This window comes from Acanthisitta chloris, unplaced genomic scaffold (genome assembly GCF_000695815.1).
Source record: "Acanthisitta chloris isolate BGI_N310 unplaced genomic scaffold, ASM69581v1 scaffold6612, whole genome shotgun sequence".
In the NCBI taxonomy this organism is placed as follows: Eukaryota; Metazoa; Chordata; class Aves; order Passeriformes; family Acanthisittidae; genus Acanthisitta; species Acanthisitta chloris.
In genome coordinates, this window is record NW_008660167.1 from 126204 (window position 1) to 137594 (window position 11391).

The following is an 11391-nucleotide window of genomic DNA, read 5'->3' on the forward strand; positions in this document are numbered from 1 at the left end:
AAAGTCATTTTTCTGAGTGATGAAATCTTTTAATAAATAATGTCAGAATGGTGTTAGTAACGCAATGTTGCCACAGTGTATGTTGCTAATTGAACAACTATAGCCTGAGTTTGGACTTCTTTTCATCCTGGCTGTTAGATGTCCTGCATATTGAGAAGCAGCACAGTCTGATTGGTAGGAGGATCATCTATATTCCATATAAAGGACACAGACCTGTATTAGTAAACTGTATTTGTACAGCATGAAACAGTCAAAAGCTAATGTCAGACTTTTCATGTGAATAAACACAGGAGACAGTGCAGGCAGTGTGTTCCTCTTGTTTCAGAGAAAAGCTCTGAAACATTAACCTTGAGATGTTCACAATTGTGAGATGGATTATTCGATACATTTTCCACTAATCTTTCACACTGTTAGCACTGCTAACATTCTACCAATTTATTTCCTGTTTCTGCTTTGTATCTTTTTATTGTACTTGTATTTAGAGATATAGGTATGTGTCAACAGCAGCAATTAAATAATAAAACAGACAGACATAATAGCAGTCCCATAACATTTGCATAAACAGATATCACACTACTATGCCTCAAGATTTAACATGAAATCCTATGGTAATATTATTTAGCTCAAAGGGAGAGCAGAATGTTTATGATAGTTTCCCATAAATCTTAAAAATATCTCTACAAAATATAATTACAGTATCTATAAAGATATCTACAGAAATGAATAGTAAGTGGCTTCTATTTTCTAGCTCTCTTCTAGAATTAAATAAAAATTATAATTACAATAGTTCAAAACCCTATAATATTATTCTATATAAAATTTTACACATTTTCCAAATAATTATCTACAAAGCTCAGTTTCTTATCCACAAAATTCAATGTGATGCTTAAATAAGAAATCTGACACATATGTAAAAACAGTAATCCATAAAACATGCTGTTTCGTCTACATTACCAGGGTGTGCTGGTAAAACTAGTGACTCTCACAGCATGCATGAAGTCTAGTGCTATGCTACCCTATGAAGCAACCAAAGCAACAGAGGACAGGAGATAGCTCTTGTAGGAATAAAGTTCTGCTGTAACAGATATCCATCAACTGTGTTACCAACTACACAGACAATACTCAGATATCTAAGTACTACCTGCAAAAATCAGTTTGTGTCATTCCTCCTGCATTCAATGGCTCTAATACTCAAGGGTGAGTGAGAAGAAACTATACTATAGTCATGCATATAACTTACTATTATGCTGCTTTTTAGATGAGTATTGCTAAGATTTACTTACGTAAGATGATATATTAAAATACATTTAATGTTAACAGTATAAAATGAAATACCAAACTGTGGGAGTAAATGCAATTACATATGTATGCATACATCTGTACACATATACACTCAGTATTTTTTCCTTTGTAAAGAACATGCTAAAGAAGAAATAAAAACTACTTACACCAGAATAGAAAGGCTCACCAGACACACAGATCACATCCTGCTCCTGGATCATCAAAATATCTTTGGCTAAGTGCAGTCGCACTTTGAAAGGCTCCTGGTTACCATCCTGCAGCAAACAAACTCCTGTCTTTGTCTTCAAAGGAAGGAATAAAGAAAATAAGTTTTTTTTCAGTTAGCACTTTGCATTGCTAAAAGTGGCATTTTGAATCAAAACAGTTGAGACATAGGTACAGTTACCATAAATACATTAAGAAACATCCAAAACTATTTCCAGTGATCACTTCATTTATTTACTGTGTTTAGACTACAAGAGAACAATGGTTACAGTATCAAATAGTGAAGGCAGATTTTTCAATAATAAGGTTCTATTTCACTTCAATTTGTGAAACTCTCACATTGCTTCAGATGAGCTGTGCTCTTACTGCCCATCCTTGTATTATATGACTGGTCACTTGAATATGAAAAAAAAGCTGATGTTCCACATGTTACAAATATTTTGACACAGAAGTATTTACAATGACACCTCCAAACTAGCCAGATGTGAGCATCAACATCAACAGTTGTGGGCTTTTCCTTATCTGTGCGCACAAAATTGAGTTACTCTTTTATGTCCCTTTTCAAATGATGATGTTGAAGTTAAGAATAAGAGAAAAGAAATCAAATTATTCAACTCCCTCTAGTAACTTAACTCTTGGTCCATTTCTGTATTTTACATTCATAGCTAAAGACCAGGAATTCTGTAAGATTCTTCAATAAGCAATTTTGCAATAATTAAGACTGGTTTTGTGGTAGTACCTGTTTGTGATTTTTCTGGGGGGTGACATTATATAGGACAGGGCTGAGCAGTGAAAATGTTGGCATGTGTAAGCACCACCAATGTTTAATATTTTTTTCCCTGAAGTCTGTGTTGAAAACAGCACTGTTTATAACACTTCATAAATGGATGAAAGTCCTATTGGTAGAGCATTTTTGATATGAGAAATCTGCTTACAAACAATCTAAGAATTTAGCCTTATAGCATGCAATTTACCGGTATAAGATATATATTTGCATAGACACAGATATACATATGTGTATCCACATTTGTATCTCAGAAGAAAATTCACATCTAAAAAGTATTTAAAATCTTGGATTCATCAGTGCCAATAATAAAACTTTCACTGTCTTCATAGAGGTCAGATTTCAATCCACCACCTGTAAAGAGTTGGCTTAAGAGGAGATCAAGGAAACAAAAGTATTTCTGTGAACTTTAAGTGCCAAGGTTGACCTGTCTGAATCTGAGGGCTCTTTCTCAGACAAGAGTTTAAAAGAGGATTTGGAAGATCTTCCCATAATGTGCTCTGATAGCCTACATCCATAGCATGGAGAGAACAAACACAAATATGGAACTGACAGTAGGCAACTGGCAGAAGGGAAGCTTAAACCTTTCTCATGAGGCTTTAAAAGAGGTGGAAAGGTCGAGGACAATCTTTAAATAGCTCTATATAATGTTCCACATGGACAAATTGTTCCGTCACTTCTGCTCCATATTCGATACTCAAACTTTGGAAATTGTTTTCCCTTGGATGCCAGGAGCAAATGTGTATAACGCAGCGATGACTTAGAAAGTGGCTCCGATATTCTTTATATTCTTTTTAAACTAAATAAGAAAAGAGTTCCATGCACTGAACTCACACCAAGATCAGTGGAAGCTCTGGTCAAAAGATATCATACACCTTTGTTTTTGTATTTAGGTGTATTTTTTTTTAAACAGGATGAGATGGAAACTCATTGACATGGGCAGACAAAATAATGGATCACAAAAGGAGAAAGGTTTTCAGTACCACTGAAAAATTCCCTCTCATATCATACACCAAATTTTACAATATTAAAATAAAGAGAATGGTTCTGTCCTTGTAACTTCTGCTTTACAAACTAAGATGCCCTCTCTCCATGGAGCTGTGAAGTAAGCAGTAAGTGACAATGGAAGTTGAACAGTCGACTGTAAATAACTCTGCTTAAATAAAAGGGGCTAGCTACCACTTACAAAATGCCTTTCTTCTGCACCAGATTTTCAAATGTGCCTTTCCTCCTCCCTGGATAACTGGCAATCGAATAAATTTTGCCTCTTATACACTGAGTATAGTCACTGCCTTACTTGATTGCACATTTCTGATTTGGTCAATAACTTCATAAAATCTCCAAAGAGTCTTTCTATAAAAGCTGAGGGGCTTCTTTGTGGGAATTAGAGGCAGATAACCATAACAGACACAATTAGCCATTACAATAAAATCATAATTCAAGTCAGTTTCTAAATGCATGTAGGCTGAGCTTATTCAGACTGAACAAGAAAATCAAGCTTGGGAACAGCAAAGTATTTTAGTCCTTGGAAAGACTGATCACACACACTCAGAGATCTTATTTACATCATACACTCTGAAGTGTAATGAACCACTTTACTGTTGTTGGGCTTTATGAAAGCTGGTTTACGATACAGTTCAAAATTAAATCTTCAATTATACTACCTACTTCCCTCTCCTACCTGAGCGCAGCACTAACAACCATGAAAAAGGAGAAGAATGTAGTTCAGTTTCATTAGGTAACATCAAAAGAGGACCTTAAAAATAAAGACTGAAATTTAATTACTATGTTTCATTTTTTCTGCTGAAACTTTTTTTTTTCTGCTCTTGCTCCACTCCTTCAAAGCATCCCATAAACTGAATCAAATAAAGATATGAGCTCCTGCACCCTTAGCCAGAGCTGGAACTTAGGGAACACTACTTGCATATATACTTTTATGTAAATTAACACATCAACATTTTTCATTCATGTGGCTCTAGTAAAATTAATCTGATTGGAGGGAAATCAACTCTCTAGACTGCCCTGTCTTACATTTGAAGACCTTACAAGGTGTGCATGTGTGTGTGTGTGTGTGTGTGTGTGTGGTGTGGGGGTGCAGGCTGTGGCTTTTTTCCCCATTACTAATTCTTTAAGAGATTCCATGCGAGGGTGTGCGAAAACTTTTCCCTTCAAGCCTTCTACATTTCACTGGCAGAGGGCTGTGACCTACCCCTGTCTTACAGCAATAAGACAGCACACAGCACATCAGCCAAAGCACTGTAACTGTCAGCATGAGGTCATGCAAGGCACCTGCTTGTGTTCAAATGTGTGGTACACTGCATCACCTTACAGCAGACATGGCTAGAGAAGCACAGTTCAGCTGGTAACAGTTTGTAAAGTCAATGCACATTGACTGTATGTTTGAGCCCAAATCGCCAAGAACATTGCCCTGCATGCATTCATGCCATCCTACTTTCTTCATCCTATTTATAGAGTTTGGCAACTGTTTCAAAGAAGGGAAGAAAACTGAATGTTTGAAGTTGCACGTTTATTAAGTAGATGAGTTGTGCTAAGGAATGCACATGGAGGCAATATAAAGTGGTGAAAAAACAAGTTTCCATATGGGACAAGAGTCAGTGACTTCAAGCAAAAGCAGGGATGAAGGAATGTATTGGCACCCAAGTAACAGACTCAATGAATGTTGCACATGCACAGTGCTGCCACTGCCATCTCATTCTACACCCTTACAAGCTGAGTTAGACAAGAACACTGATGTGGTACAAGCTGATGCCCTTGAAACTGCTTACAGTTCCTGAACTAATATAACTACATGAGGGGCTGAAAACTGACCCCTCTTTGCTTTGCCACACCAGTCTGTGGTGAACTTTCTGCTTCAGGTCACTATCAGAGAGCAGTATAGGTTGGCAGTGCCCTCAAGGTAGACTGTTTCTCCAAAGAATATGGTCACACTCTGGTCATTATTAACAATGAGGCAGTGAAAAAAGGCCACGTAAAAATCTTCTCCCATTATACCCTGACTTACAGCATGCTGTCCATATGGGTTGTGTGTAAGATCTGGCTCCAAAAACTTTCCTAAAGGGATTTTAGAAATGCTTATGTACCAAAACCAGCTTAATGCAACATATATGGCCTTCACAAATATTTAAGAATTAATTTCAGAGGTAACACATATGAAAAGCACATTTTATACATTTATGCTAGCAGCTGAGTCTCTACCAAATGTACACCAAGATTAATACTGCAGGAGAAACATCTTTAAAGTTATCCATTGATGAAGAAGGCAATTTCCTGCAGAACTTCCAACATAATTTTTTAAAAATTTATCTGGCCTATATAAGGCTGCTGGCAGATTTTGCCTTGAAGACTTTTCCTTTTTGTTTACATTTTCCCTATTGCTTTCCTTCGCATTTATGATCAGAAAAAAAAATCCTAAATTGTTTTCTGTTTTGTTCTGGATGAGACTTACTCACTATTTCAGGCAATTTTAAATTCTCATCATTAGTTTTCAAGACATGGCTATATCTTTTGCTTTATGATATTTTATCTATAATTTTTGCCTTATGGTAATTAAAAAAAAATTTGGTTAGCTTTGCCTTTTCTGGTTTCACATCAGTAGGAAGACTTCAACAGATATCCCAGAATAGTTTAGTCCATGAACCATTGGAAAAAAGGAAGAGTAAAAAAAAAAATCTCAGCACATTTTCTATGCAAGGTGACCTGGATTTTTAGTTTCTGCTTTGACTGATATGTCCTAAAATAAACTAAACCTGTGCAATTTGGTTTTAAGCCCTGAAATGTATTTCTACTATCAGGAACCTGATACCAGTAAAAAGAATGGGTTACAGAAACTGCCTTAAATTTGTACACAGTTCCTTAGATTAATATCTACCCTTTTGGATGTGTATTTGAACTGAGGCTGACCTCTGAGTGTCTGGAGATACGTCTGTCACTGCTTTATAATCACCAGTATAATAATAAAAAGGGAAATTGATTCAGAGATTTAAGGAGGCAATGTCAATTAATTCAAGGGGTAGGAATATGTGTCAGAATCACATAAAGAATGTTTTTTAAATGGCCCAGCTACACATTCTTTGGAGGTGTTGCTAACTTAAGTGAAAAGCACTTATATTGTCAAAAACTGGAATGCAGCCCAGACACCCAGGGAGGTGTTCAGCTTGTCATTCAGAGTCTCTTCTATCAGATAGGAACATTTTCCAATCCAAATAACAGCAAGTCCATTCCTGCATACGAATTGTATACTCCAACCTGACAGAACCACAGGAAAACTCTGAATTTGGACTTGAACTTATTTTCCTTTGATTTGTCAGGTATTTGCCAGATAAGTGTTTGGCTGTGGTATTCTTCATAAGTGATTTCCATGAAAGAATAAAGTGTTACAGAGAAAGTCCTTGTTTCATACAGTCTGCAATTCCACATGTAAATTAGACACAAAAAAAGGTATATATATGAGCTTCCTACTGAACTAAGGTACATTTGTAGAACAAAAGTTTTCATTTTTCTAATGCTAGAAGGATGCAACTTTGATGTCTGAATTGTCAATGAGCTTACTGGGACTAGAAAGCTGAGTCTAAGAGATAAGATAACATAAAATTGAAGGCTACTGAGACCATTCATGTTTCTTCACATTTACTCACCTATTATATGACATTCTAACAGGCATTGCAAATTACAAGTCATTTTCCATCTTGTGGTTTTGGGATAAAATTCTCAGTTGAAGCTTCATTTAAGAAAAAGTCAACAAACCCAAGGTATTAGAAATTCCAATATTACTATTTGATAGGATTTGTAAACAAATGAAAACAGCAGCTTAGGCTGAAATGTGCAAATCAGAAAATGGCATAAAGGGGACCAGAAAGAGTCAAAAAAGTATATAACAAGATTTAGGGAAGGAAGCCCAGAGGAAGTCAAAATATGGCTTAAAAATTAAAACATATTCTGTGGCAGACAAAAAAAGCCCCAACTAGATGGATGTTGACACAAAGGTCACTAAACCTCTGAAACACATTTGTGAAGTCTACAAGAATATTCACAGGATTCATAAAGTGCATGACAAACACCATTTACCAATTCAAACTAATCCTTCAAAGAAACAATGGACAGTACTGTGCAAACAGCTGAACAGATTATAAGGAGGAAAACAAATGGGGAATTTACAAACTTAATTAAGCTTGATGCTATATTTGGGGGGGGAGGAGGATGGAGAGAGCCAAGCTATTAGAAGTAAAGGATGAGATTTCAAGAGTTGGAAAATTATAAAAGTTAGAAAGCTGCTCATGCAGCTTATTCATAAAGGACATGAAAAATATGAACTTTTAAAAAAAATTAGCTCAGAGGAAAATATTCTAATGCCTTATAATCATCCCAAGCCTACAATTTCAACAGAAGGGTACTTTCACTGCAGAGGACAGTATTATGCCAGAGACTGAGGTTATCTTCCAAGAGATAGTTTTCAGAATATAGAATAAGGTCAAGTGAGTACAGGAGAGCATTTAAAGAACCCAGTGACTCTATGATTTATGCTCTTGTAAAGTTCAGAAAGCTCAGGATAAAGGGTAAAAGAGGAGCTGGATAGTCTTACGGTTTAGAAATTGTTTAGTAACTACAAGAACAAGTAGAATGGATAATTTGCTGATCAGTGAGGGAAAAGAGCATGGAATACAGAATAATCAAATATGAAACAGTGAAAAACTTCCCACAACTTCCAAAGTGGAGAAGCCACAACAAAAAAAAAGAAAAATTCCCCTCATCAGATACCAGATAGACTCCCCTAAAAACAAGTGTGTGTATGTAAGACCTCCTCTTTTTGTAGTGCCATTTGAATCGTCTAGCATAGAAGCTATTTTCTTGCAGAATAAAACTACTTTAAGATGTCTTGAAAGACAGCACAGCCTAAAGATAAGCTGCTTCAGGGAGAAAATAATCATTAGAATCATAGCAATCATCTTGACACTGACAACAAACTCTACCTGTCTACACATATGTGTTTAAAGTCTCATTATAATAGCACTGACTGTACCATTCAGACCTGCAGTAGGAACTTGGGCACAAAGTGCACATGTAGGTACCTAAAAGTAAACAAGACCATTTCAGTACCCAAATCTCAAACCAAATCACACTAACAGACACTAGAAAAATAAGGGACGCATGAAATAAGGGATGCAGCATCAGTACTATGAAAGAACTAAGGTTCCCTTGGAGACATTCAATGCACTAGAGCAGCAGTTACTTAGAATGAAAAGCCACTTAAGGAAAAAAATTGAGTATGTCATGGACACAATGAAAAATGTACTTTAGCCTCAGTACATCTATGTGGAATATTTTGGTTTTATGCTAATTGAAACTCAGCTCAAACCATTTACTGCCATTAGTAAGGATGGAAGTACCAACAAGGGTCTGAGCACCACTCATCACTTTGGTGGAGTGACGTCAGTTCTTCTACAGTGGTAATGGTTATGGGAAATGAAAGGTGATAAGATATTCAGATAAAAGGAGAGAAAGCAGAGGAGAAGAAGAGAAAGATCAAATAGTCAAGATGCCTCATAACAGCTTTTATTGCCATTATCAAAAACTGTTTAACAAATATTTTGGCATAGAAGACCAGATATGTCTCTCCCAGAAACACAGTATGATAGGCAATTTGATGTAATAGGGGACAGAGATGATAGAAACCTGAAAGTTGGAAACATACTAGATAGATAACCAATTAAATATCAGATGAAGTTTTGGTGACAAATCTGGTAAATGTAAAGGTATGAAGAAAATGCTACTAAAAGCAATAGCTGAAGGTATAGACCAGGAATTGAAGCACCTCATTTAATTTTATTTATCTGAAAGCTAAAGGAGTTTCTTCAGGGCCTCCAGATTATGGGGCTTTTTTAGGATGGGTCGAGTCATCCTCTCATTTCCTTGTCTATCATGGAAGCTCCAACAAAGCAGCTGGTAGTTAAAGAGCTAAATTTGAAACCAATGCCCCCATTAGAAGCTAGATACAGCCTCATATGCCAAGTCATCTTTCTGTGGCTGCTCTTGTCATTACTGCTGCTGGGCACAGAATAAAGTTAACTGCCACTAAATAATCTATACTAGTCCACAGTTTAAATAACAACATAAAAACCCCATGAAAATAATGTGCATCTGTCTCTTTTCCTGAATAAGTGCATTCAAAAAATATATTAATAAAATGAAAACCAAAATGCCCTTAATAACATGCTTTTACTTTTAGACAGCTGTGAAGTGGTCAGAAAGTTGGAATAGGTGGTCACTGCAGGTCCCTTCCAATCGAAAGTATTCTATTTGACAAACCAAACCTCAAAACCAAACCTCAAAACCAACAAGAATGTTTTCTTCCACACAAATAATCTGGGGCACACTGTTAACAAACTTAGGCTGCACATGGAATCTTCTGAGGTATTAAAGCCTGATACATACCATCCTGACAAGCATGACAGTATTATTTCCCAAAGGCAAGTTTCATTTTAATATTAGATTTTAACCCTACTGCTCCTTTCAGAATATTGTAATGATTTCATGTTCTTTAGCCTGCTTACTTTCTCTTCTCTTCTAATTTATTTCAACTGATTCTCAAGTCACAATTGGTTTTAGCTGCAGTTACTTCTTGGTTCTAGTGCCATTCCCACCCCTTCACTTCTTTTTTTCATGGGATAATACACTTACAGCTCTAGCCAGTTTGCTTGTTCCCAGTTCTAACTTCCTAAACATTGTGATTTTCAGTGTACAGGTAATTGTCATATTTTTAATTATAATAATGCACAGACATCATTACATAATTTAGAGTAGATTGTTCTCCCTGTGTCTCGATTGCTGAAGTTGCTAAAACCACATTCAAACAATTTATACATAGACAATCCCTGAGTAAATAAGATGCCCTTTTTAATGTCTACAAATACATCTCATTTGCTTTCTTTAAGGCAAAGTTAGTATGAACACAGAAAGCAAAATACTTCCCCCATGTCTACTGGAGGGGGACGAAGTACTTGGCATTGACATTATGAAACTATATCTATTTTAAGCAAAAAGAACTCTCTTACCTCACTAAATCTGAATGGAATTGCTTTTCATTTCGGCCATCTTCACAGCTTCCCTTCTCTCCCCACCCACCTTTTTCCCATATTTGTACATTTCCCCCTTGAATCTCCTGAACAGCATCAGACAGATTTCTGACTCCATTGATGTATTTTCCTCATGTACAGGCTCTCGGATATAAGCACTTCATGAAGAGCAAAGCTCACACCAAACATAGCTATCTGCCCCTACATTGTGTCTAAAAAGGTAAATTGGAACAGAGAGAGGTGAGGTCTAGTGATGAATACACCTGGGCAAATTCTTTTATCTTCTACTACAAAGTCTAACTACCACCATGAAGTGATCAGCTGAATAACTTATATTTGATTATATAATTCCTAACATTCCAGAAAAAAAGGGTGAAAAAACTAATTTTGCATATAAAAAGGATTAAAAGTTCATTGATTTTCATTCTACTATAGCTTGAAAAGAAAAATATCTGATCTTACCTCTTCACAGGCAGTCCTGAAATCCATGTGCTATGACACAGCAAGTGATATTTGTCTAAAATGAAGAGAAAGATTTCATCAGAATGAAATAGATATAGCAAAACATAAAAGTTATCTGTCTGAGCTGAGCAATTGACTTCTCTTTGTTAGGTCCAGTTATAGTCACTGTTTATATGAAGAAATTAAGAAAGTTTCAACAGAATTAGGAAGTGTAAGATGTTAGAAGTTGTACCTGGTTCTTATAAAGTACACAACCTGGTTTCTTGAACATAATCAAAGGAATGCTTATTTTCCATCACCTCCTTCCTTTCACAGGGCATTCAAACATACTTTTCTTATTGCAAATGTAACCTTTTTTTTTAGTGTTGTTTTTCATATTTTTGTTTCAAAAGTAAGAGTACACTGTAAAGTAGCAAAAATAGAGACAATTGTGTGTTTCTCTTCAGAATACTCTCTCTTCTAAAAAACACCATAGTGGGTTTTTTGCTTTTCTCCCCTAATTAAAAAGCAGCATGCACCAATACCTTTTGTCTCGCATTTTATTAATAT

General features: G+C 35.9%; 1 protein-coding gene across 1 annotated transcript in view; it reads right to left on the bottom strand.

Moving 5' to 3' along the window:
* SNTG1 (syntrophin, gamma 1) overlaps nucleotides 1–10900 on the bottom strand; it is a gene marked incomplete at its 3' end in the record, with an annotated part of 134983 nt that extends 124083 nt beyond the window's left edge. Inside the window, exons 1-2 of the mRNA XM_009069728.1 lie at nucleotides 10843–10900; nucleotides 1449–1583 (exon numbers count right to left, since the gene is read on the bottom strand). Of these exons, the coding sequence (XP_009067976.1) occupies nucleotides 1449–1583; nucleotides 10843–10869 (162 nt within the window). The remainder of the gene's footprint in view (nucleotides 1–1448; nucleotides 1584–10842) is intronic.
* Between the last annotated feature and the right edge of the window lie 491 nt (nucleotides 10901–11391).